Source organism: Rhinichthys klamathensis, unplaced genomic scaffold (genome assembly GCF_029890125.1).
Source record: "Rhinichthys klamathensis goyatoka isolate OS25496 unplaced genomic scaffold, OSU_Roscu_1.1 h1tg000076l_1, whole genome shotgun sequence".
Taxonomy (NCBI): Eukaryota; Metazoa; Chordata; class Actinopteri; order Cypriniformes; family Leuciscidae; genus Rhinichthys; species Rhinichthys klamathensis.
The window spans coordinates 2,807,539-2,834,545 of NW_026606618.1; the positions used below are offsets into that span (position 1 = coordinate 2,807,539).

General features: G+C 36.7%; 3 protein-coding genes across 19 annotated transcripts in view; 2 read left to right on the top strand and 1 right to left on the bottom strand.

Annotated features, from left to right (window-relative positions):
- The window catches only part of ppfibp2b (PPFIA binding protein 2b), a 55,387-nt gene extending 35,268 nt beyond the window's left edge, over positions 1 to 20,119 (top strand). For 2 of the 17 annotated variants that reach the window (XM_056250901.1, XM_056250913.1), the window contains 26 exons: positions 216 to 419; positions 1,142 to 1,234; positions 1,517 to 1,645; positions 3,619 to 3,730; positions 4,094 to 4,126; positions 6,293 to 6,354; positions 6,474 to 6,549; positions 6,680 to 6,792; positions 7,393 to 7,460; positions 7,660 to 7,734; positions 8,673 to 8,733; positions 8,959 to 8,994; positions 9,351 to 9,492; positions 10,869 to 10,901; positions 11,002 to 11,137; positions 11,315 to 11,437; positions 11,526 to 11,676; positions 12,098 to 12,209; positions 12,676 to 12,764; positions 12,872 to 12,994; positions 13,072 to 13,197; positions 14,890 to 15,078; positions 16,346 to 16,528; positions 17,603 to 17,668; positions 19,407 to 19,478; positions 19,996 to 20,119. In XM_056250901.1, the coding sequence (XP_056106876.1) occupies positions 216 to 419; positions 1,142 to 1,234; positions 1,517 to 1,645; positions 3,619 to 3,730; positions 4,094 to 4,126; positions 6,293 to 6,354; positions 6,474 to 6,549; positions 6,680 to 6,792; positions 7,393 to 7,460; positions 7,660 to 7,734; positions 8,673 to 8,733; positions 8,959 to 8,994; positions 9,351 to 9,492; positions 10,869 to 10,901; positions 11,002 to 11,137; positions 11,315 to 11,437; positions 11,526 to 11,676; positions 12,098 to 12,209; positions 12,676 to 12,764; positions 12,872 to 12,994; positions 13,072 to 13,197; positions 14,890 to 15,078; positions 16,346 to 16,528; positions 17,603 to 17,668; positions 19,407 to 19,478; positions 19,996 to 20,019 (2,631 nt within the window). In that variant the 3' untranslated portion in view covers positions 20,020 to 20,119. Of the gene's footprint in view, positions 1 to 215; positions 420 to 1,141; positions 1,235 to 1,516; positions 1,646 to 3,618; positions 3,731 to 4,093; positions 4,127 to 6,292; positions 6,355 to 6,473; positions 6,550 to 6,679; positions 6,793 to 7,392; positions 7,461 to 7,659; positions 7,735 to 8,672; positions 8,734 to 8,958; positions 8,995 to 9,350; positions 9,493 to 10,868; positions 10,902 to 11,001; positions 11,138 to 11,314; positions 11,438 to 11,525; positions 11,677 to 12,097; positions 12,210 to 12,675; positions 12,765 to 12,871; positions 12,995 to 13,071; positions 13,198 to 14,889; positions 15,079 to 16,345; positions 17,150 to 17,602; positions 17,669 to 18,779; positions 18,895 to 19,406; positions 19,479 to 19,995 lie in introns of those variants that run through there. The other 15 variants (XM_056250911.1, XM_056250917.1, XM_056250902.1 and 12 more) reach the window with 14 other exon arrangements.
- rep15 (RAB15 effector protein) lies at positions 20,035 to 20,882 on the top strand. Its single transcript, XM_056250942.1, has one exon. It carries the CDS (start codon positions 20,035 to 20,037, stop codon positions 20,779 to 20,781), a length of 747 nt encoding a protein of 248 aa, XP_056106917.1. The 3' UTR covers positions 20,782 to 20,882.
- A 1,320-nt stretch (positions 20,883 to 22,202) lies between these two features.
- LOC130085255 (NADH-cytochrome b5 reductase 2) lies at positions 22,203 to 26,655 on the bottom strand. The gene is made up of 9 exons (XM_056250941.1): positions 26,626 to 26,655; positions 25,631 to 25,789; positions 25,451 to 25,523; positions 25,224 to 25,330; positions 25,000 to 25,129; positions 24,603 to 24,686; positions 24,399 to 24,484; positions 22,499 to 22,598; positions 22,203 to 22,385 (listed from the first exon to the last, which is right to left on the bottom strand). The coding sequence occupies exons 1-9, from the start codon at positions 26,638 to 26,640 to the stop codon at positions 22,213 to 22,215; spliced, it is 927 nt and encodes a 308-aa protein (XP_056106916.1). The 5' UTR covers positions 26,641 to 26,655; the 3' UTR covers positions 22,203 to 22,212.
- Positions 26,656 to 27,007: the final 352 nt, after the last annotated feature.

A 27,007-nucleotide genomic window follows, 5' to 3' on the forward strand; every position in this document is an offset into this window, starting at 1 on the left:
AGTTTAAGAAACCTGACCCTGGAAATACTTTTCTGGAGTGGACATGTGACTTATTAGATACTAAAACTGGCTTCAATTCCACAAAGCCAAGGAATGAATATGCCTTTTCAGAGAACCCAGATTAATCACAAAACCATCTATGTCTATTCATAATTTTGTTTCCAAATCTGATCAACATTTTCCTTTTTCTGGCTTTCTTGTTTTTGCTCTCTCAGAGTGTGGTTAATCTAATTAGTGAACTACAGGAGCAGATGTGTAAATTCCAGGAGGAAATCAGCAATCGCATTCAGGAGCAGAGGGCCCTGGAGAGCATGGGGGACAGTAGCACACGCGAGGCTCTCGACCAGAGCCCCGATGTGGGCCTTGGTGCCTCGGACGCTGAGGAATGCAGCTGCCGCTGTAGAAGCGGAGGAGAGAATGTAGGCAGATCCTCCATTACATGGTGGATTTACTTCAAGACCCTCTTTTAACTCTTTGCTCTACCCTAAAACATAACCATTCCCCCATCTCACTTTTGGACACTCCAACAGGAATTACTACTAACTGCCTCTTCCTACAGTGTCTGTGGGCTCCACTGTGGGAATCTCATGGTTATTGGTGTTTGCAGTGTGTTCTGATGAAAGAATGTGATTTATTTTGGGTGTAAACCTGCATGATTGATGCTCACTAACGCTAACGGTTGCTGAGTAGTTCCAGAGAGCTTCCAGAAGGGTTGTGGGCTTAGTGGTGACTCTATTAGATGTTTCCTCCTTGATCAGTTCTGACCGTTTTTGAGGAGCCAAGGCATCTTTTTAAGAAACAAGGTTTCCCAGGAATCTCCGGAGCTTTCTTGTATTTAACTGCACGGTGTGTGGGTTTCATGGGTCAGTCCAAACCCTCTCCTCTGAATTTTCTTTGTATTGATCTGAATGATCTTAGTGCAGAGCCCCTAAAGTGAAATTCGTATGGGAAAAGCCCCTGGAACTTTCGAGTGTGCGCAAGAACGTTTTTCCACATGTACAAGTAAATCTTGGGGTTTTATTTTTTCTACAAAGTCAATTTAGGGGCTCCGTACCTTAGATAGCTGTTGCCAAAGGGGTAGGAAATTTGCCACCAAAAGGTAATGTGTAATTTTTCTTCTTTGCTTTTGTTCATTCTTCAGGCATTGCTACAAGAGCTTCGCCTTTTTAAGAACAAAGTTGAAGAACTGGAGGGAGAGAAATCGCAATATGAGAGGAAGCTCAAAGCCACAAAGGTAATGTACTGTATATTTAATCTGGACTCCTGTTAGCCTTCAGTCTACAATTGTTGCTCTTGCGGTTTTGATTTGTTCATCATGAACCATCAGCATTTACTAACAGTCTCTTTTAGCCATATTGGCATAAACCCAAATGCAAACTCTCAATGCAACTTCTTTCTTTGATCTTGTAACTATTCTATGCATACTAATTGGACTCTTTATTCAATAGTTCATTGCACTCACAAATTCTTAAGCTCTCAGCATAATGAACATCCCTCTGGCTTTCTCTTCCTCCAGCTTTCTATCACCTATTCCCTCCATGTCTGTTACCAGTCGCTCATGACCAAACTTTCTACCCTGAAGCTCACGGTCGAGCACACTCAGGTAGAACGACAGCATTGGGAGGAGCGCTGTCGGACAGCTCAGGTGCTTAACCCCACTCCCACTCCTTATCCCTTGCCATCCTCCCTGAGGAGTATGACACAAAGGAGAGGGTGATGATGGTCCTGTCCAAAAATGGCACCCTCAGTACTTGCGTACACAGTTTAATGTAGTGTTGCTGGATAACACCACTATAGAGATTGCTATAGACTCCTTCAAGGTCCATTGAAGACACATGGGAAGTACCCTCTTGAATCACAAAATGGGACACCATAATGTCTCGTGGACCACAGGGACACTAAAAAAATGAAGGCTGCAAGTTTGCATCAGGAAGTGCCATTTTGGACAGGGTCGATTTCATAACATTTCCAACTCTGACAGGACTTGGAGGTCTATGTTTTCAACCGAGCTTTTTCATGGTTTCTTGAAAATATCCACTCCTTTGGTTGTTATGCCTCTCTGAGCTCCTAGTCTGAACCCCATTCTCTGTGCGTCTCTTGAACCCTCTTCCACCTATTGTTTTATTTCAGGGACGTTCAATCCGGGCAACCATCCTGCAGAGTTTAGCTACAACCCCAATTAAACACACCTGAACCAGCTAATCAGGGTCTTCAGGATCTTCAGGAACTTTCAGGCCGGTGTGTTAGAGCTAAACTTTGCAGGAAGGTGGCCCTCCAGGAGCAAGATTGAACGCCCCTGGTTTATGTAATTGATTTACTCGGTCAGTTGTTGACAAGCTTTTTGCATGCACTGTGTAGTTTTGTGCAATAATCTTGCAGCTTCATGATCCCCAGTTCTTAACTTGATGTTGACCTTTTTAGACCGCTCACAATTGCTCTCAAGAGCGAGCTCTACATGGTCTAGTGGCAATCTTTTAAACCACGTTATGTGTGGAAGCAAGCAATGTAGGGAAACCGTATGAGTGGATGGGCTACTAGAGATCATCCATCTGTGTTTGCCTCGTGCTCATTGATGGAATTGTATGTTTGTGTAAGTATTTGCGTATTAGTTCAGGTATGCATGACTACATCCTCCAGCAGATTGTTGGGTCTGTCTGTCTTGGGGAATAAGGGTTGAGCAGTTCAAAGTGGCGATATAAACAGATATGCACACCATATGGGGGTACATACATCTGAAATGTACATGTAGAAATGTACGTCTACATTTCTGTAGACTTCATTATATCTGGTTGTTTTTCTCTAGCCTGTAATGATTTTCCCAAGTTTAGTCATATTTGCCTGTTACTACCCACTCAACCCTCTCTCGTGTTTGACTAAACAACGGCAGATGGGGGGATGTTTATTTGTCGTGCTATTGGTGATGTTATTTGCTAACATTTGAGCATTTACAGGGTTAGTATTCTCTGAGTCTGCTACCAAACAGTTTTTAGCCAATCACAAACTTCTGATGGGGATGACGTAGATGTAATCTCTTCAAGCTGATGCAAATCGAGTCAAAAATCTGTTATCTTGATTTTAGCTTGCTAGAATGTTCATTTAGCTCAAAATAAAAAAAATGTACACCATTTTATTCAACTATGTAGCCTACTTTAATCCCAGCATAGCTGCTTGAATGTGTTTTCTGGGAAATCATATTTAGAGAGTTCTGCTAGCATTTTGAATGGTTGTACGTTAATGGTATCAATATGCTACAAATACAGAAAGTGTTTGCTTGTGTGTGGTATCGTAACTTTCTTCCTGCTTTGTGATGGTTTAGTGAGTGTTATGTGTGAAAGTGCCGTTTGTCGCCCCCAAAACGGTGAAGGTCATTTTATCCTTATTTAACCTTGTTGCCTCTGTGCCTGACTGTCACATTTGTGTTGTCAATGTTAGATTCTTCTGTTCTCCCAAAAAGCATTAATGTGATAAAGTCCATTTTGAATATCCACCATGATGTTGTGGAAAATGTGTGCCCTGTTGTCTTTCTTACATGAAAATGAAAAAGAATCATGGTTTAAGATGATGTTTTCACCATCTTTTGAAAGGTGCTAATCTGCTAAAGTGTTTCGTTTTTGTTAGACTGAGATTGCCAAACTCCAGCAGCTGCTTTCTACGAAAGATGCAGAAATCGAGTGTCTACAGAGTCAGCTTCTGTCCCGAGGAACCATCAACAATGACATCACAGAGAGAGGTACATCTAAGAAGATTAAATCCTAATGGTTGTTGAAGTGCTACAACATGCTACCAAGGCCTTAACCCAGAATAATTTAGCATTACATTACTAAATGGCATTTTCCATGAATAGGCAACAAAAACAGGCCTGAAATTTAAGCCCTGATTTGTTTGAATTACTGTTGTTTTATACGATAAAAATTAAATGGTTAGTTCACTTAAAAATGTTCCCCGTTTGTGGAAAGTACCAAATACTAGCTGCATGGGAGTGACGGTGTGTGTGTGTGTGTTGGAAAATGTTCATGTGAGTGTTGAAATTACTAACATGTGGCTTTTTTTGGTAATCACTGTGGCCTCTGGTCTTCGACGCTCCCTGTTGTAGAGGAAGTGTATAAGAAAAAGCTGAGAGACAAACGTAAGCGCACATTTCAGATCAACATCTCAGATCCTCCCATGCTGTACCCCAGCTTGATTCAACTGCCCTTCAGCGTCTCTGTCAATCTGGCTAATGTACACTGGCATGCTGTCAAGCATGTCGCGCACATCTCCTCCGTGGCTACCTGTGTGTGTGTGCGCGTGTGTGCGCGCACGGAGGGATTGTTAAGTGTCTGATTCATGCTTGTCGTCACACCCTGCAGCCACTCATTGCTTTCCCATGGGTCTATGAGCTAAAACTCATCCTTTACTATTTATGTAGGGCTAGGGCCATGGCCAGTTCAGAGAAAAGAAATGATGAATCAACTAATCACCTCAGAGCTACTGTATGTTGCTGAACTTCATTCTTCATTATAGCACTAAGCAGCTAATCTTATAATATGTGCATTTATTAACAGCTCAGTAGTGAATGTATTTTATTGACTCAAGTCTTACTCCGTCATCTTAGTGTGTGAAAAGACCTTTATATGTAATAATTTTTATATGATGTTAAATATACTACATAATTGTACAGATATTATGAATACTATATTTCATATATATATATATATATATATATATATATGAAGAGTTCAGATGCAAAAGCCTCTAAGTGCCATCTGAAATTTTCTTCTAGAATGATCATTTTTATAAAGTTTGTTTAAGTTCAATAATTTCTCTTAAATTACAATTAATAGGTAATTTTCATAGCCATTTAAGTGAAATTACTGAACTTAAATATACAAGCTTGATAAAAATGATCATTCTAGAAGAAAATTTCAGATGGCACTTAGAGGCTTTTGCATCTGAACTCTTCATATATATATATACTGTATATATAAATATATTATATAAGAGCATATAAAGTACATCGGCCTCATTATATCATAATGATATTTGACTTTGTTTTTTTGTAATCCTTGTATATATCCTTGTATATAATCCTATTACATGGAATGTTAAATATATATTTGTTATGAATAATATTTATAAAAATGTAATAAAGTATAAAATAAAATATATAATATATAAAAATATATATTAAGTACATTTGTCCCATTATATTATAAAATATAGTTTACTGTTTGTATTTGTAATCCATTTGTTATGTTGAATATACAGTTTTACATAATTTGAAACTGTTAATAAAAATATATAAAGTATACATTGGCCACATATTATAAATTACATTTTATAATGTAATGAATATTGTAATTAATAATATATTATATTAATTTACTATAATGAATATGTGTGATATGAATGATTATCTAATAATAATACTAATAAACTAATCTGTTTTTTGTTTTGTTTTTTTTGTAACATGGTAGCTGGTTAGCTGATTTAGCTGGGGTTGTCAGCCAGCTCTAACAAGGTTAATCTTGCAGGATGAGGTTGTTGACTATCATGTCAGTTTTTCTCTAAGCATGAGGCTCTGCTATGAAGTCTCAGAGTAAATCACTGCTTGGATAAAAAGCATGTATTAACCTGGACAAGCATGTACACACTTAGAGAGAATGTATTTTAAAAGAGTCTTGCGCCTGCCTGCTAATTCTCCTGACAAACCTTCAGAAAGACCAGTATGTCTTTGAGCTTTTTTGGACTGACACTTTTGGCAGTTTTTTTCTCTCTTAGAGGGCTGGTTTACCTCAACATCATCTATCTGTGTGTTTTTTAAATGGAGTACGTCACCATAATGCAGTGTTGAGGAGTAGCCAACTAAAAGTAGCGGTTTCTTTTAGCTTGGCTGTAGCTCAGAAAGATTCAGTTAATTCTCGTGAATCAAAGTCTGATTCTGTTGAATCGATTTGTCCTAGACGTTTTTCATGTATAGAGGAATATTCCGTTAAATCTGTTGCACATTACTACGTTTTTGTATGGCAAATCAGGGTGCATTTTAGTTTTTTAAATTGTATTTAGTGTAAATTTTACTATTCAAATTTGATGCTGTCAGCTTAGAAATCATTTGTTTGTTCAAAAACTCGATTAAATTGTGAATTATAGCATACATACAGTATATCTAGAAAGATAACCATTTAAGTTTCTAGTGTAGCTTACTTCTAGTTTAACTACAGTACATTAAATGATGTAATGCTACTCATAATTTAAAGTAGCTTACCATAATGATGTAATGCATATGAACTGAGTTTTGCTCTTTATGTTCCAGATCAAGAGTTACAGCGGTTAAAAACTGGAATGGAGACGCTGATAGCTGCCAATAATGAAAAGGTAAGTCAGCATCTGTGCACTTGGATTCGTCAACAAAATCTGCTGGAAGCAACATGCATCTTGTACATTTCGAGTGGTTTGCTGATGGACTGAACATTTACTCCATTTTGTTTCTGTAGGATCGCCACATAGACGAACTCAATGTTCTTTTGGGCCAGTACAGAAAATTGAAGGATGGCTTGGCCCTTTCTCAAGGTACGTGTTTATTTGTTGGACAACCTTTGCCTAAAACGCCATCTTGCTTCTTCAATGTTTTAGTCACCTTTGCTCGATGAATTTGACCCAAATCATAGCTGAAGCTGATTCTGTTTCTCTCTCCCTTCAGTGACCAACGATACGTTGCTGTCTGGCAGCAGTGAAGAGGATCTTTCTGGCAACCGAAAAATAAGAGCCCTGACCCATAGAGTGTACTCGGACATCATCAGATCAGAACTGCAGGTAATGTTTCAAAGGGGTTATATCAGGAAAAACTCTGTTCTTGCTTCCCTTTTTTAGTTCAATCAGGCCATTTATGGAAAAACAGTTCATTCAGAAATCATTACAATGTCACATAAGACGGTCCATGTTTTCATATCAATTGAGTGTGTAGTTTTTACATGAAGAAATGAAGCAATGTAATTTATTCCTGTGATGTGTCAAAAGAACAGCATTTATTTAAAATAGAAATCTTTTGTAACATTATAATATCTTTACTGTAACCTTTGATCAATTGAATGCATCCTTACTGAATAAAAGCATTAATTTCTTTCAAAAACAAAAATCGTACTGACCCAAAAATTGTAGTGTATGTGTAGTAGAAACGGTCAGTTTAATTTGACATTGTCAGAGCGAAGGAGTAAAATGATTGTGGAAAAACTACATTATGATTGTTTTTGGTACTAGAAACCTTGATTAATATTATAAGTGGACTTCAGGGGAAACATAAAATCCAAAAGCAAAGATTATATCCCATTTGGTCCATATTTCTATTCAACTTTAGTTAGGTTTTTTGTTCCTGTTGTTCCCAATGACAATTTCTATTTATTTTCCTCTGCATAGATGTCTTCCCGAGGCCCGTCGCCACTCCTGGTCTCTCCTCCATGTCTTCAGAGGGAACTGGACTCCAGGTGAGCGAGAGGTTGTGTTATTAACAGTACACTGATGATAGCAGAGTCTCAGTGGGAAGCTTTACTTAAAGGCATCTATGGGAGAAGGACCATTTTGCTGCAAACTCGCTGTCCCAATCGTTCACCCAAGCTAATGTGATTTTGTCACCTCTATCTCTCTTCCTTGCACTCCATCCCATTCTATCCTTCTCTGGCCCAGCTGTCACAGTATACAGCCCTCCATGGAGACCTCGATGGTATCCATTGGCGATTTGGGCTTTTACAGCAGACAATGGCAAGTGCAGTGTGTGTGCTTGTGCGTGTTTAAGAGCCTTTCTAATGTAGCAGTGGCTTTTTGTTGTGATGTCATTGCCATACGCCACACACACGCTGGTTTACACACATCGATCTAGTCTAGGATGACTGAGGATTCCGATTGGACCTCTGGTGTATGTAATTATATTAAGACATTATGCACCCCTTTTCCCCCCCAAAACAGTCAGTTTCTAGATGTATTATTTTTTGCAGTATTTTAGCAACTAGAAAAATAAAATTGAAAGTTAAAAAAAACAGCATTTATTTAAAATGGAAATCTTTTGTAACATTATAAATATCTTTAATGTGACTTTTGATTAATTTAATGCATCCATACTGAATAAAAGCATTTTTTCTTTTAAAAAACAAAAATCCCACTGACCCAAAAATTGTAGTGTATGCGTAGTAGAGCTTGCTTTTTCTTAAATTGTGAAAGAAAAAAAGAAATTGAAAAAAAAAATGTTAATATGGGGCAAAAGCTTTGTAAAAACTGCAATTGTTTTGTTTGTTTTTTCACATAATTTAATAATGCAGTCTTGCCTTGAGATTTCAAATGTCAAATCATTAATTGCATTTTAAATTTAAATTTGACTGGAAAGATATCATTGTCACCTTGAAAATGGTTTTGTCATTTGGGCTTAATTTGCTTTGGAAAATTAAATAGCAAATCATAGTTATCATTTTAATCTTTTTTTTTTATATGGGAAGGTTTTAGGCTACATATAAAGTTAGTTCATAATGTTTTTGGTTCTTGACCTTCTAATTTCAGTCATCTTTTGTTTGTAACCATGTGTACTGTATGTGCTTCCAGTGTAGACATTTGTTAGTCCATGATAACCTGAACCAATGAGATGCTCTTACTCCGCAATACCGTAAGCATAGCTTGTTTAATATAATTGTTCATGGTTTTATTTTCAGGTCAATGCAGCGAATGCTGTCCACCAGCTTGGAAGAGCTCCAAAGTGGAAGCTTACAGATGGTACAAAAACCTGAATCGTTTTGTTCTAAATAAATGTGACTCTTGCCAACTAACTCATCTCATTAACAAAATGCTTTTAGTATGAATGTCTCAGCTCAACTCAAATCTCTTTAATACTAGATTTACATTAACAATAGTGCTTTGTTGTATGTTTTAACACATTTAACAAGTGACTCACCTAACTGAGTGTATGTTTGTGTGTTTATACTGTTGGTTTTTCTTAAGCATGTAGTGGGCCAACCAGTAGAGGCTGTTTTAGAGGTACTGCAAGCTAACATGAACCAATAAAACTAAAGCAAACAACCACAACAATAGCCTTTGCTGTATGCATATGCATTAATTAACATCACATATGCTTTGCTTTTTGTTTGCCTGGCTTATTTAATAAAAATGCTTATTAACGAGAAAACACTTACACCTGATAGTAGTGTTCGTTATAGTCATTCTAATAAAATGTGTTATTTATTATATCATGTATCATTTTTCATTAAATTCTAAAGCTGTTTGTAATTATTATAAATGTATATGGTTAATATAATTAATATACTCATACTGTAGCAACATAAAAATCTTATGATAAATATTTAATCGCTAAGATAAATAACTTTCTTCTGCAGAACCGATATAATCCAGAAAATAACAAATACCAGACGCTCCCGGGCAAGTTTAGTCGTCCAGAGCAGAATGGAGTGAGACTTCTGGCGTCTTCCCCACTACAGCTGTCTCCTGATGAAAGTGAAGACAGTGAATTCAACCTAAGTAAGCAATCGTCTCACAGCACCCACAATTCCTTGTCAGAATCATTTTTCACATGGGCTGTGTTTGAAAGCAAATATAAGTGAGCAAGCATAGATTTGTTTATTTCTGGCTAGAAATTGAGTCATAATATATTAAATTAATCATTTTATATATATGCATGTATGCATTTCAATAATTTTTTTATCTTTCGGACACACCCATAATTTTGTTTTATACCATGACCTTTGACCTTCTTAACACTGTGTAACCTCAATCATATTTGACCGTGCTTGTCTGCTTTTCCATTTTCTGAGCTCAACAGACTGTATTCTTACTACTTTTGTGCTCTAAGCTTTTCAACCATAACAGCTTTTTTTAACACTACGGTGTCTTTGCATGGGCTTCTGTGTATCTTCTCTTTACTCTTTCTCTCGAACTAATCCATCTCTCGGGCTGTGTGGCTGTCTCCGCACACGTTTCCCCTCTCTCACTCCGTGCGAAGATCGCTGCCGAAGCGCCAGCGCTCCAGCTTTAGGTATTGTCCTCTCAATCTCACGTTAGCATGCGACCACAGAGCACACTCTTGCTGTGTCACATTGGATTTAACCTAAGCTCTCCTATCCTGATTCTTTAAAGCTGAAAGCAGAGTTTTTTTTCTCTCACACACTCTCTCCCTCTCCTCTCAGAGATTAGACTTTGTTTATGTGAGCCTTGCTGCTTTACTTTGAGTTTAAACTGGTGCCATGTGATGAAAATATAATGTACTGTATATGGAAAAAAGGAATAAGGAAAAATCCATTTAGGTTTCATATACAGAAGTCTAATGTTAAAATCCAGCAACTTTTATGAGCGTTTACCATGCTTTGGTTTGGTTATTTATCATTTATATCATATTATATTATTAATAAATACATATATAATATTATTAATAAATGAACAGTGTATATATAATCTAATCATTGAATTGAATTATTATTGAATTATTATATAATTGAATTGAATAATCCATTATTAAATAAATTATATTATAAAAGGTTAAACAATAATTTTGATTCTTTTCTTGGAATGTCTAAGGAGTTAAAATAAGTACCAGTGGCATGGATTATTATTATTAGTAGTAGTAGTAGTAGTAGTAGTAGTAGTATTGTATACACTCATATACCCATATATTGGATTGACCTGCTTTAAATTATATTAGACTATATTAGACCTTTCTTTCCTGGGAAAATGTTATATTTTCTTATTTTCTATTTAATCAGCAGCAAAGGCTATTTTATAAAAGTATTATTCTACATTTTTGGAATCTATGAGCTTAAATGCATATCTAAAACAGCATTGTGATGTTAGTTTTTGCTTTTTTCCCTTCTGCTCTCTTGCATGGCTAATATTTGGCGCAGGGCCGCGGGGAAAGCATGATCACTTTGTGGTTGGTGGGTACAGATAGAATGTGTATTCAGTCCAATAGTGAAGCTATAAAAACATAGAAACACATAAACCTATCAGAACAAGTGGATTACTTCCTGTTCACAGGAAAGACCGAGAAGACAGATGACTCAACCTTGTCTGACCTTTCGCCAATGTCATCTGGAGTAGAATCAGGTCAACAGTCCCCTGTTTCACCAGAGCACAAGAAGAACCAGAAAGGCATCCGAAAACTGTGGGGAAAGTGAGTTGGTTGTTGACAGACAGCATTCGATAAGCATTTATGTTTCATAATGTGATTTTTTTTTTTTTTATTGGCATAGGACAAAAGTTGATTTCATCCATCAGGGATACTTGATTGGATCATGAAAAGTGTGCTGTTACTATTGTTTTGTCACATGTTTTTTCCTCGGCTTCACAGGATCAGGAGAACCCAGTCTGGCAGTCTTCCAGCTGACGGTTCGGATTCGGATTTTAAGAGAGGGGGTTTCAGAGCCACGGCTGGCCCACGACTCGCCTGCCTGGGCATCGGTTCTTCAGCACGGTATCTAAAGCACCTACAACGAGATCTGTTCTGAGACGTGTAAGCACCTTCATTCCTGTTTCTCATATTCTACATTTGTGTTCTGCAGTGACATGAACGCCCCCTTCTCGAAATGGTCATGTGATCAGGTGTGTGCATGGATGGAGGACTCCGGCATGGGTCAGTACGTGAATATGGCCAGACAGTGGGTGACTAGCGGTCAGACTCTACTCTCTGCCTCTTCGCAGGATGTAGAGAAGGTGAGAGATCCTTTATACAAGATATCAGCACATGTTGGAAAGACTTTGGGATAAAGAACATATGCAGACCTGTGGTTTCAGGTTGTAACAATCTGATATTCTCGTGCAACACCTGGCGGTTCCTGTAAAATGATTTGGCTATGCCTCTCGCCTCAGGTCGTTGTGGTGCCACTCAAATTCTGGTTTGGTTCTACCTGCCAGGGCAGCTTTAACCTCTGTCCCACGCCAGTAATGCTGCGTGACTTACTCATTTGTTCTGCCTTCAAACTCACTCAATTAAATGTTCGGCTTTACAAGACTTTACGCTTCCATAATTGAACACTTAAAAATGTTCATTCCTTGATATTGATAGATTCCATTTACCAAAGAAATAATATGCGGTTACAACCATCTTGATTTTTGAATTGATTTTCACATTTAGGATCTGGGAATTAAACATCCACTACACAGGAAGAAGCTCCAGCTGGCTCTGCGCTCCTTCAGCACCAAAATCACAGAGAAATCCTCTGAACTCGACCACATCTGGGTCACACGTATGTACCTATGAACAAATCAATTTTCATCACTCTTTTTTGTTTTGTTTGTGGCACATATGGAGGATTTGGAGTGCTGCTTATTAAAAATAAAATGAAGAAATCAATGAACAGTTAAAATTACCAAGTAAATAAATCTAGCCCCTTTTAAAGTTGAAAAATAAATAGTCTATATACATAGCAACTTTTTATTAAATGCTATATTTTTAAATTTACAACTGGCTTTATTAACTACATTTTAAAACATGAATTAAATACTGTAAATATTTATAAATGTATGTCTTTAATTCTCAATTTGAAAGTGATTTATTTGAAGGTTTTGTGACTGAATAAAGTTATATTTGATTGCTTCATTTTTTTTAGGTGACCCTCGGCTCCTAGTGCTCCATACATAGATATTTTAGAAAACATAAATAAGGAATTACAGTTACACTCTATATAAAGAAACCGTGTTATTTCTACACAGGATGGCTGGATGATATCGGATTACCGCAGTATAAAGACCAGTTTCATGACGGACGTGTGGACGGTAGAATGCTGCAGTACTTGACAGTGGTAAATATATTTGTTAACCTTTAGTGCCTTGCCAATTAAATTAAAGGTCTGGAATTTAATGTACAGTATCAACTGAGATTAATATTGGTACTTTCTTTCATTTTCAGAATGATCTGCTGTTCATGAAAGTCACCAGTCAACTTCATCATCTCAGCATCAAGTGTGCTATCCACGTCCTACATGTAAACAAGTTCAACCCCAACTGCCTCAAAAGAAGACCTGGAGATGAGGTGTGGATGAAGTAAACAGAAAACAAAGAGTATGATAATGCACATTATGGATATGCTAATTCATGTTGTTTTGACAGAATAAGACATCCCCTTCTGAGGTCGTCCAGTGGTCCAATCACCGTGTGATGGAGTGGCTCAGATCAGTTGACCTGGCAGAATACGCCCCCAACCTGAGAGGCAGCGGAGTGCATGGAGGACTTATAGTGAGTAACTCAAATCAAACTTTGTCCTGTTACTAATTAAAGGTGATTAAATAGTTTCTGCGACACTAGTGGCACTTAGCGGAATTACAAAAATAACGCATATTTGCAAACGCCGCGTCGCGCCTCCCCCAACTCAAACATCACAAACATGGGTGCTTGTGAAGGCATATATTAAGTGGGAAAAAGTACACTAATTTCAATAACGGTACATATTAGGAATACTTTTAGCTGTGCTACTGTATGTGTCATGTGTAAGCAATTGAGTAGCCTAACACTCTGTCTAGAGCAAACGTGAGCGTCTCGTTTATGTTTTGTAACGCATTGCCATCTCAATTCCCCGTTCGCTTTGACGTGGTCATGACTCGTTTAATCTTTGAAGGTCTAAATGCAGTGAATTTTGGATTGCACTTCTGTACCCAAACTCGCACTATTGGTTGGGCTGGAAAGAGATTGACGGATCTGAGCGGACAGCTCTCAGGCTGTAGCTCGATGGGTTCATTTTTGGAGGAGATAAACCCATGAATGGCATACTAACAGTAGTTGATGAAAAATAAACTGGGTTGAGAAAATGTATTTTATCATTAAAAAAAATCTTACTTCACAATTTAAAGAAAGGTTGTGGGTTATTTTCACTTGGGTCGGCAAACAACCATCCAGAACACCATAGCAAATGCATATCACAAAGTGCTGAGAGTATCTTTGCAACCTTCTAGCAACACCCTAGCCACAACCAGCAATGTCCTAGCAGTTCAGAGCACTAAAAAACACTTACCTTAGCCACACTATAGCAACGTCCACCAACGTCCACCAACACCTTAACAACTATGCAGAGCATCCAAGCAAATGCATATGAACACATAAACACAGGGAACACCTAAGCAATCTCTTAGTATCCTAGCAACCACCCGAAACTCCCTTGTAACCTTATCAACACTAACAAATGCATATCATAACACATAACACACTAAATCCTGGTCAGAATGCCATACAAAATGCATTTCCACATGCTAAAAATCACTCAGAACATCTTAGCAACCCCTTAGCAACGCCCCAAGCAACACCTTAGCAAAAACCACTCAGAACTTCATAACATTACAACTCCATAGAAACTCCATAGAAACTATCATGAAATGCCCTAGCAATCATCTAGAACACCCTAGAACATGCCATTGGGCTTATTCAAGTCCTCTTTTATTTTTGTTATTTTTATCCATACCGCGTCTCCCACATGTGTTTTAGCAAGGTCTGTGTTGCAAGTTGGTGAATGAAGATACTTGCCAGGTTTCGCGTCACTGCTGCTTTATTAATTTATCCAGTGTAAAACCCGGACACCGCCACACAAATGTGGCTTTGTGTTAAATCCTGTATTAGGACAGTCAATAACAAAGAGTAACAGCTCACTACCAGTTACAAAAGACACTGTAACAGTCTGTCACGGGCAATTCTAGTTGCATTTTTCATCAATTAATTTCTTAAATTATCCTTTCTGGGCCGCCATCTAGTGATGACATTTATTTCTTTTTTTGGCCTGATGCCAAACTTACTTGCCGACCCATGCCCTAGAAAATGCATCACAATGTGCTAAAAATCACTCAAAACCCCATAGCGACACCTTAGCAAAAACCACTCAGAACGCCATAGCAAATATTTCTTGTTCAGATTATATTTATAAAAATTTTTTTTTTTTGTCAGATCTTGGAACCTCGTTTTAACTCCGACACCCTTGCGCTGCTCCTGAACATCCCCCCGCAGAAGACTCTGTTGAGGAGGCACCTGGCCACTAATTTCAACACGCTGGTGGGCTCTCAGGCTCAGCAAGAGAAACAAGAGTTCCTGGAATCATCAAGCTACACGCCACTAACCACCACCGCAAAAGTCCGGGTAAGAAAAGCAGTTCACATTTGCTGACCACATCTTTAGAAACACCTTAATCCCTGCCAACCGTACACCTCAGAATGAAGATGGAAGCCCTTACACATGTAAATATATACGGACTCCTGCTTCAGCAGCCTGATTCGTGTTTAAGCTCAGCTGATGCAGCACACGTGTTTTGACACTTAGATTTTGCTTAGGCCATCTATACGGAATGTGCTGAGCGAATGGTCCTACAGTGTGTAACATACTTACTAAGCACAATGCAGCTTTAGACGAAACGTTAGTTCACCTTTTTTTAGTTTTTTCTGTTTTTTAAGATAAATTATTTCCGGTAAGGATGACGTGACATTAAAGGGTCTCTTATTGTTGTTCTTTTGCCTCACCTGGTACAATTTTGAGTCTTTTACAAAAAAAATGAACTGATCTTGGAGATTCATGGACTGGGTTTGTCTCAATATTTGGCACCGTTTCCGATTATGATAATTTGATGAATCGCAGTGTGTATCCTATCATATTTGCTGATATCCAGCCCAGTTCATTAATTATTAAATTGATTGAATTTGGTCAACAAATATTTATTATTATTCTTTTAATAAGATAGTTGCTTATATCCAGCCCAATTCAATTAATTAATTATGGAATGTAATGAATGAATTAACTTTTTTATTAATAATAAAACAATCTTTTCCACCAAATTTAATTCATAATAATAAAAAAATTTGTAGACAAATGTATTGGAAACATAATTTAACAACAAAAATGAGTAATATTTTTTTACAGCATTTATTAACTATTTAACTTGAATATTTCTATTAACTAAAATGAACAAAAGTTTATACATGTTAGTTCACAGTGAATTAACTGATGTTGACGGATGCAACTTATGATTGTAATAACATTGTGTTAACAAGATTAAATGTTAACGATTAACAAGATTAATAAATGCTGTAGTAATTTTCAGAATTTTTCCACAAACTTTATATTATATAATAGGAGTATATTACTTTTATACTCTTTTTGTCTAAATAGAAAATAAAACAAACATCCTAACACAGTATGAAAATTAATATTAATTTTGAGATTTGCTAAAGATTGAACTTATTAAATAAAAAAATAAAGGAATTGTGTATGCATAGTTAAATATGAAATCTCAGCTGATATAATAATGACATATTAAAATGGTCTTCTGATATTGGCAGATAGGTACTACTGATATACTGTTGTTAATCCCTGTTATTCATGCTGTTGTATTCTGCGTATTTCTGTTCCTCAGGCACGTAAAATAGGCTTCTCCAGTTTTGGCCACCGCAAGAAGCGCGCTGACGACTCCACAGACTACATCTGCCCTCTGGATGCATCCCAAGCCCAGGCCCTGCTCAACGGGGCCAACCGGCCCTACAGCGGCTTCAGGGGCCTGAGCCCCATCTTCGACAGGGACCCAGAGAGGCGGGAGCAGGTGGGAGCTCTACAGATCTGACGCTTGCACCCATATCCCACAAAACCACGGCAACCTCCCAACGACACCCTGCTTCTGTTCAGTGCCATTTTCTAACACCCCCAGCATCCTTCATTGACGGACACTAGACCGCAGTACGGACACTGCGGAAAGACTTGGATCCAAGGGTTTAGTACATCATCTCACAAGGGAAACAGGGTTTAGTTGAACGCTTTTCCCAGAATAGTGCCACTTCACCTGTGATGATACGGTCGACTCTATAATTTTTTTTGTGGATCGTAAAAAATGTATTGAGATTTAAAAGTATTCCATTTTTGTAACCCAACACCTACTGTTTCAAAAGACAGTGTGTACTATCTTGTGCAATATTTGCATATTTTAGAGTTATTTAATGGTTTATTTATGGTGAATTTTTAAGAGGCATACAGACTACTACTTAAATGCTCAGCAGCAGCAGCAGCGCATTTTGACTAATCTGATGGTTATTTTCATACAATGAAATGCACAAGAGTATTTTTATAGGTAGATATCTTGCCTCTTCAGTTGAAGATAGACTAATGATATATTTGCGATATATAACGCAAAATATTGTTACATAAACAATAAACCTCCTCGATCACAGTGATATTGTGTGTTTTTTTCCAGCACATAGAGGGATGTTTTCCCTTTAAAAAAATGTTCCTTGATAAATATGTTTTCTTGGCTGAAAACTTAATCATCTTGCAAAATGATTTTTAATAACAAACTTTGCACACACACAAAAAACATTGGCATGCATGATTTACAAACATTAAGCATTAACCTGCTGTCATCCATGCATCTGGCCACCAACAAATGGTCATTTTCACAATGTGGAGAAGTGCATGCTGGGAAAGGATTTTCATGCACTTGTGCAGGTACATTCTAATATACATTTCTCTATATTCACATTATTTGCACTTCATTACCACCCATTGCTTCTGCTTAATATTCCATCTATTAATACAAATATATTTATTTGTACTTGCGTACAATGATGAATATTAACTTGTATTATTTAGGTTGATATATTTGATGGATATCTTGACATTTCAGATTCTGTGCGCTAAAGGATCAGGGATGCAGATCGAGGCCTTATCCAGGGGAATTAACAACCTCACAGTAAGGTTTTTATTTTATTTTATTAACTCTGCAGTATCTATTAACCAATAATGTTCTAACAGATACAGATAGGTTTAGGCTATATACAGTAGATTATTCGTAAATATATACCGCATATATTATTCTGTAATATATTAAGCAGTGTGAATATTGTGAATGTAATTGAAATAAACCAAACTAAAATATAGACTCATCATTTCAATGAATCTTCTTGTAGCCTGATGCTTATAATGATGCTTATGTTTTTTATTTACATGTACCCATATTACAATTCATTGTAAAGAAAGGAATCAATACTTATCTACATATTTTTAACACTCCTGAGACTTGAATTGCAAAACTAATCTACTCATACACTTAATGACCAAATGAAAGTCACATTTTAAACTAAATTTTAATATTCACGTCTTAATATTTCCAGCCATTGACTGAATTTTCCTGCAATCCATGTTTTCGCTGTTATATGGTAGGGGGAGCTATTACGCTTCTTAAAGAGGACTGAATCTCCAGATCAAAACATTGCTTATGCACATGTAAAATAATGTGATCCTCAAACATTAAACAGCATTTTAAAACGGCCTAACATTAGTGATCTACTCAATCAATGTATCGAGCATCGTTCTGAATCCGATCCGAGTGTAGTCTTTTTCAAATGGTTTTGATTTTCCTCAGCTTTTTGTTCAAAATGTTGCTTTTTTTTACGAAACTTACCCACATTCAAGTGTTGATTAAAAAAAATGCATGAAGCTAGAATAAAATGTTTTTTTTTTTTTTTTTATAAAAGCAGAGGGTCTGTTCTTTCTTTTGATATATTGTATGTTCAGATATTAATACAACAAAATATTCTGGGGGCCATGTAAGTTTTGTGAAAATGATCAAAAATCCTGGCCCTGGCTGGCAACTTTTTTCTTTTTCTTTGGAAGGGATAGAGTTAATATTATCGTTCTAGATCCTAAGTGAATATTCAGCCCTAGTGTCACATATTCCAAACAGTTACTGAAAAGTTTAACTCTGGTTTAACTCTGCTAAACTGGTTTAACTCTGCTAAACTAGTTTAACTTGTGGAGCGCTTCGCACTAATCGTGGCACCATCCCCTCCTCTCACTTCCAGTACTTACTGAGCCGAGACGAGCTGCTGAGAGGAATGAGACGCAGCCACACCGCAATAGTGTGAGCCACACTAACTGCCAAGAACTTAACCCGCCTCACCCTCAAACCTTCAGGACTTCAGCTGTGTCACAATCTCACCTGTTCACCATCCAGCTCAACACTATTTTCTTATTGTATTACTGTTTGTTTTTGATTTGTGAGTTTATAATGCACTATATGAAAATTATTTTTAAACTTTTTGTGTGCTATGCGAACAGCCCTTATTTTATGTCAAGAGATAATTAGCTACCTTTATGTTTTTCATATGTTGTTGTGTTCTTGTAGCCAGTGGAACTGGATGCGAGTAAATCTTTCTGTTTGCCCAGCAGTTTGTCATTTTCTTGGGCTTGATCTTTTTTCAAATCTATATAATATGTTAAAAGCACTTTGTTTGTTTTTTTCAAGCAGAAATGGTTGTTTGCTTGCTATACCTCTGTTAAATCCATCTCAAGAGTTGAAAGGGGTTTGTTGTTTTAAGGGGCTTTATGATGACTTGTCCAATGTGTCCCATGACCCAAATGGCAAACATTATATTTGGGAGGTCCTTATCTGATGGTTTAGCCTTAAATGCGCACACTTACTTTAATAGGACACCAGACAAGAGAAGAAAGATCCGACTGCAGGTTCACTCTCACCCAATACTAAGGAAAGAATAATATTGGTGAGTTATTTTATCTAATGACATTTTACAGTGTCCATTAATGCCAATTCTCACTATTAGCTAGTTAGTTTATTAGCATGCGTATTACTAGGATACTGGCAGTTTATTAGTACTTATAAAGCACATATTAATGCCTCCTTCTGCATGATCATATTCTACACCGCTTAATCCTGCCCAATACCTAAATCTAAGAAACTCTGACTAACTATTAAACCGTAATTAGGAGTTTACTGAGGCAAAAGTCATAGTTAATAGTGAGAATTGGACCCTAATCTGAAGTGTGACCACATTAACAACTATTTCCTTGTAACATAAACGCTTATATTAGCGACATGCCATTATTTTTAATCATATATTTATTTTTGTCTAGAAATGTTCATTTGTAAAAATAGAACTTCATATTTTTTTTCTGTTAAATTTCAGTCATTGTCTATTGGATTTTAAATTAGTTTTTTGGTTGTCCTTAAAGAAATGGAAAATGCAATAAAATAATACAATTATGTGTCAATATTTCCAGTGTATAAGGGAAACAACACTTTGAACTGGACCAGCTGGAATGAACCAAAAATATCTCCAGTATGAAGCCAAAACCAGCATTTTCAGAACCTTATGGGCTAAACCCAACAGAACCTCCTCGGCGGACCTCATCCACCTCTTTAGCGACTGCATTCGAGCGGCTTCATCCAGAACAAAGGAATATCTGCTCTTCAGGGACCCAGAGAACAAGTTCCACCCAAGTCCTTCAACCCTAAGCGAGATCTTTCTGATGACCTACATCCAGCACAGCAGCCTGTTGAATCTCAGCGACACGTTCAACTGCACCGCCATGACCCAGGAACAGAGGATACTGTTGGGAGCCCACTGGGTCTGGGCCGTGCTGGATCAGCCGAGCAAGAACCCCCGGATCCAGATCGCGGCCCAGGTTTTTCACCTGCCAGAAAGAACGGAGGAGAACGTGGAGGAACTGTCCTTGGATATCTACAGCGACATCATGCGCATGGCCGGGATGGATGTGGTGGAGAGAACCCAGGCCGAGAGGATGGTGGAGTTCTGCTCTTCCATCGGCAGAGACTGTTACGCGCTTTTTCTCTTCTTCGGTCGACAAAACGACAAAGGAAACATTTACGGGCTACTAAGCAACAACCTGCAAGCAGCTGTGGGGAAGTGTGTGAGGATTGATCAGGTTTTTATCGATCACTTCTTCAAAGGTGCGAAATGCTTTGCCACTTCAAGTGGAATGATGCAAGCACTGGTCGGTAAGGAGGGTGACGATCCTCTGACCATGCTTGTTAAGTTCACCTAACAGCTGAGCTGTTCTTACTAGATTCATTAACAATTTTTGGGGGGTTTATTCTAATGAGCAGCTCACTGCTTGGTAACAGATGCTTTGATTGCAGCCCTGGGTCTGTATGTTAATATGTTCCCAAGACTTTCCAGCCTTAAAACTAGTGTCTGATGTCGATCCGCCTCCAGCAATACTTAACTGTTACTCGATGCAAAATGATGTGCAGAAATAAATATTTTTGCTGACATGTTTTGTACTTTCTTTGTTACTACCCCACATTTAAAAAATGTCTGTCTACAGTATCTATTAAAGGGATAGTTCACCCAATAATGAAAATTCTATCATCATTTACTCACCCCCATGTTGTTCCAAACCTGAATGTGTTTTTTTTCTTCCGTTGAACACAAAAGAAGATATTTTGAAGAATGTTGGTAACCAGACAGTTGACGGTAGCCATTGACTTCCATAATAGGCAAAAAAAAAAAAAATACTGTGGAAGTCAATGGGGCGCGCCAACTGTCTGGTTACCAACATTCTTCAAAATATCTTCTTTTTTGATGGTTAAAATGTTCTCTTTTGTAATGGTTTAAAATATCTTCTTTTGTGATGATTAAAACGTGTAATTAAAGTAAAGCTGATGTGACCGTGGTAAACATGTCCCAACTTTTTTTGGAGTGTGTTGCAGCCCTCAAAATTCAAATTTGTTTATATTTACAAAATACACTTAAAGGGATAGATCACCCTAAATGATTTTTTTTAATTACTCACCCTCATTCTTAATTCCCTTAATTCAATCTGTTCATCATTTAAAGCGATAGTGTCTCTTTAGAAAAATTGGACTAAACCACTTAATTCATATGGATTAGTGAGCTTTTTGAAGCGTCAAAGTGGTAGTTGCTTAGCTGTCTATGGAGGGACAGAAATCGCTCAGATTTCATTAAAAATATCTTTATTTGTGTTCCGAAGATGAAAGAAAGTCTTACGGGTTTGGAAAGACATGAGGGTGAGTAATGACATAATTTTCATTTTTGGCTGAACTGTCCCTTTAAGATGGTCATTGAAAACATTGAAAAACTTGTCTTTTTACTTCTGTCAGTTAAATAAAGGTTAAAGAGAATTAACAAACCACAGATTATTGATTTTATTGCATTTTACAAAACTTTCGTAAATTTATGCAAAACTTTTCTGGAAATGTACATATACCCTGTATTTAAAATACTTTGATATTTATCCTTAAAAACAACAAAAAATACAGATAAAAAAAGTTGTTCACTATTACTGGCCTGAATTGGACTTTTTTCAAAGATAATTCCCCATAAAAGAAAAACCAAATGGATTCAACAAAAGAACTCTTTTTAAACCTACATCTGGCATTGATTCGACATGTTTCACAAGCTGTAAACCATCTATTACAAATGATCACAGAATATGTTTGTGTAATACACATTATCAGTATGCAAAAGTGTTGTCAGTTCTGTAGCCCAGCTTGTCGAGGTTTGGCAGGCAGGCATACTGGATCATGGGGGGTGGACCGCACATCACGATGAGCACATCATTGGCCGGAGGCGGGAGATGGTCTTTTATCATGGCAGCATCAACAAACCCTTTGCTGTACTTCCACCCTGTCACAAGAACAGAGACAGAAAATCTTCACAGTCGTCTCTACTGCTGGGCAGTCAAATGATCTCTACAATTAGCATTCATCTAGATATTTATATCAGAAGATGAATTGTACCTTCAGAGGGCTTGTCCAGTGTGTACCACAGATTGAGTTTATCAGGGTGATTTCTATGAACTTCATCCAGCTCTTTACGTAACAATATGTCGTCCTCAGTCTGTGGGAGTGAAACACACTTTACAACACCGCTAACAAACATTAAATAAGGTTTACTTATGTTATGACAAATATATAAACTGTTAACAAGGTGTCCTTATGTTATGACAAATATATAACGTGTTAACACTCACTAGGAAAATATAATTTAAAATAAGACTTTAGAAATATCTGCAAAAATTCAGTTAATTTTTTTGTTTTCCAGCTGAAATGTACGGAGACGTGGACAAATATATAAATATAATGTGTGTGTGAGGAGCGAGTTTTTAAAATTGAAAGTCAGGCTTCGCTGGAGCTAGAGCGGAGAGGGTATTACTGCCTTACTGACTAACATTCGTTTATCCATCTCTTTGTTGAATAATTACTTATAATTAATATAGATGTGAGAATGTGATTTCGGATAGATCTGACACCCTAATTGAACATGAAGTAAATCGAGAATTTTTCGTTTACGGACCAAAAGAAGCATGTCCCGCTGTGGTAAGAAATAAATGTACTGATATCCTACTTTAAGTCAAATAATTTTTTTAAATGTCTGTGAGTAAATTTCATATTTGAAAAACCATAGATTGTGTTGAAGTCATTTTTAGCTATTTGGTGCTGAAGAAATGTAAAATCTGGGTACCCTGTGAAATATAGTAAATCTGGCATATTAATGGACAAATTTAATCTTATTTTTTAATAATTCAACAAAAAATAAAAACAAGATTGTATAATACTATAGGCATCCTCCATACATACATCTTCCATACCACTTTTACTATGGGTCACAACCTTGTGCTGGATGATTATTGACGTACAGTAGGTTAATGATATTGGAGTAAAGAGGTTATATGTTCTGGGAACTGTAGAATAACGTTAGGGTAACATTAAGGTAACGCTAGAATAACGTACAAACCAAAAACTAACGTTCTATTTCCGTTAAGAAAGCGTTACTGGCTAACGAAAAACAAACCTTAAAAACCAAAAACTAATGTTTTGGGAACCAAAAATGGTTGTCAGTCTCCGATGCTGTTCACGTGAGCACCACGACGCATGCATATGATGCTGACGCAGGAGCCGGTGTTGTTCTGACGATTTGTGCTGCCTTGTTGAAAAATTCTACCATAGCGCGAATCGATCACAGAGAATGTCGATTAATATTATATGAAATACAATTATAATACAATTCTAAGTTATGAGTAGCTACTGTATACTGTAGACTACTGTTTTTATTTTTAAAACGGTGGGAAAAGTAAAAATTATCATCAAATATTCATCTTTGACTTGTCAAAGCACACCTTTCCTTTGTAACTGAAACTTTTAGTTATTCTTGTTCAGCTGGCTGACCGTACAAATATTCATATGGTAGTTAGCATATTTTTTTTACAGGGAAATTACATTATAACACATTAAAATTGACCTTTTGTTAAAAAAAACTGTGAGTCTGCACATGCGCATAACCAGTAAGTAACAGAAAGCTCTAGGATTTCATCAAAAATATCTTTATTTGTGTTCCAAAGATGAACGAAGGTCTTACTGGTTTGGAATAACATGAGGGTGAGTAATTAATGACAGAATTTTCATTTTTGGGTGAACTAACCCTTTAAGCTCGACGCCTTGACTACCTTTTAGAACTATTTCCTTTGGTGGAGAAAAGATGGGTATGTCTGAAACTATTATCACTTAACTGAGGATGTTTAGATATTGTTTCTGGGAAGCAACACAAAAATAAGTGGTCAAACGCACACTGAGCTCCATTTACAGTAATCTATTGCCTATTTATTTTTTTAATGAGAATTCCGTCATGAATGTGACTGACCTGGTTAGCAAATATAATGGAGCACTTGGTGTTGTCAGCAGGATCTGCGGTTATACTCCTGATCAGCTGCATCATTGGAGTGACGCCTGAAAGAATGAATGCGACGTCTTTAATTAATACGTATTTAGATTAAATGTCTTGGCAGCAATTCCTGGAAACTACTATGAATACATTGGAGCCCATTCAAAATATGTCCATCATTACCTGTTCCACCAGCAATCATGCCCACGTGTCGAAACTTCCGCACTTTAGGTTCAGATTTTTTATCAGGTCGAATACCAAACTGCCCTGTAAATGTCAGTAAAGAAATATATGCAACATCTGAAGCATTTCAATATTTTTAAAAAATGCATTGTGTATACAGGTCATGCATTTAGTAATCTTAAAACAATAAGACATCGCCCTCTAATGGCTAAATGCATTGCATCGTACAAAACAAAACTGGTGTAACATTGGAAATGATAGAACTAGGAAAACTGAAAATATAAGTTAATTCATATTATTAATAAATAATGTAATAGAGTATAAATAATGCTAAAATAACAGTGAATATGTGATTATTCATAAGTAATAATAAACTAAAAGGAGTATTTTCCCTTACCTTTTCCATTGTATACCAGTAATCCATTTGGACCCCTAAAGTCAATGGTGTCTCCAATCTTCATATCATTCAAATACTGAGACATCTTGCCTCCATCAGGATAGTTTGTATGAGTATTTTTATAGTAGACCTTATGTGAGATATTGAAGAAAGGGATTTGTATGAAGCCCACTATAAAACATAACCAGTTATGATTTGCAACTACAAAATGTATTGCATCACACCTTTACAACTAGATCAACGTATCCCTGGTCTTCATCGCTGGACACAGGTGTGTACGCACGAATAACCAGATTCCCATTCACCTTTGCAGACAGGTAAACATGCTGACCTGTGACACCGAATACAAGATCCATCTTAGAAAATGAGTGAAACTCAGGTGATATTGTGATATTATATTTGAGGTCTGGTGATTCTGCTGATGTGATAAAGGTGTAGTGTAATGCCCTACCAATAGGGAGACCAAGAACGTGAGACGAGGATGGAAGACCAAACCGGAATTTTTTAGTGTCATGAGTGATCTCCTGTTGCAAAGCAAATACAAGTAGTGCAATTGGGCTGCAACAATATTATTACTTTTATCTTTTGCAGTAGAAAACATATTCAAGTTCACATTTAAATTCTGACTAACCTCTTTCTCTATGAGTGGCAGTTGGTATTTCAGATTGGGATCCTGCAAGGTTTTTGGAAACTTGCTTTGCTTTCGATCTCCATTGGAACCTCCTGAGTTTAGGACGAGGAAGAGGACTGTGATCACCACTACAGATATCCCAATTAGCACAGGTGCTGTCTGCAAAATACACATTAAACACGTTATTGGCACAATTGGTTTATGGTTGAAATGAGTTTTGTAGGCAAATATAAATTATAATTTAATACAAAATATAGGTAAATTAAATGTATATTTATAGTAAAAATATAAGTAAATGTATGTGTAAATTATAAATATAAATCAAATGTTTAATTAAATATTGTAATTATTATCTTATATTACAATTTAAATAGTTTTTTATGCAGGATATGGACTTGATGGTGTTTAATTTATTATTTAAATATTAAATTTAACAAAATTCATCCTAATTTAACTAATTCAACATGTCGACACTACATAACCACCACACGTGCATTGTTTTAATGACTTCACTGTTATTCTACATTCTAACTAGTTTTGTACACAAATATAAAATGTAATATTTATAAAAAATGTAAGTATATATATATATATAATTTAAATATATATTAAGCATATTATATAATACTATTAAGTTAATTTGTTATTTAATTATTTAACATTATTTAACAACTTGCATTTATTTTGATAACTATAATTCTAAAAATGTGAAAAGCGGTCTAGTAATAGAGTAGGTGTGTTTAAACATTTGATAATAAACAGAGCAATTAACACTAAACTATTGGCATATTGTGCTACATTCAACACTGATTTGATAACCTGCATATGTCTGTAATTACATCTCACCTTCTTTCCACTGCTGTCATTCTAACCAGAATAAAATCAACAGATAAGTGTGAAACTGACATGGAGGACAAGCAAGGTGCTAATTGCTTTTTGCAAGGCAGAGTGAGGAAGAAATACATTTATGAATGTAAAGGGGGGGAAATACTCACTAGAATTTGATCCATGCTGCAGTCTTATTCCTCTAATGTGCTGTATCAGTTAATATGGTCAGGGTTCACTGTATGTGAGGTAAAAGTTGTTCATGGTTCATCTCTTTCCTGTATTCCAACCTTTGCACCAAGGCTAGTTAATAGTAGAAGAGTACAGAGAGTTAATGAAATGCAGCCAACAGGAGTTGGTGGTCTCAGCCAATAGGAATAGAATATTTAAATGAGCAGAGCATTGCCTATGGTTCTTCATGTGTGTCTGTGAATGGTGTGGGATCACCCCACTGCCTGATGTCACATTCAGCGGGATGGGTCAAGGAATCTCCTCAAGTACAGCACATTAGGCCAAGGCAGTTAGAGTAATAAAAACAAAAATGCCGGACAT

Bases quoted from the DNA above. Each gene is read 5' to 3' on its own strand.
- rep15 (XM_056250942.1), top strand. From the start codon at position 20,035: ATGAACCAAAAATATCTCCAGTATGAAGCCAAAACCAGCATTTTCAGA.
- LOC130085255 (XM_056250941.1), bottom strand. The intron at 25,331-25,450 runs GTAGGGCATTAC...TCGGTGTCACAG, and splicing joins CGTTCTTGGTCTCCCTATTG to GTCAGCATGTTTACCTGTCT. The intron at 22,386-22,498 runs GTACAATTCATC...TTCTTGTGACAG, and splicing joins ACTGGACAAGCCCTCTGAAG to GGTGGAAGTACAGCAAAGGG.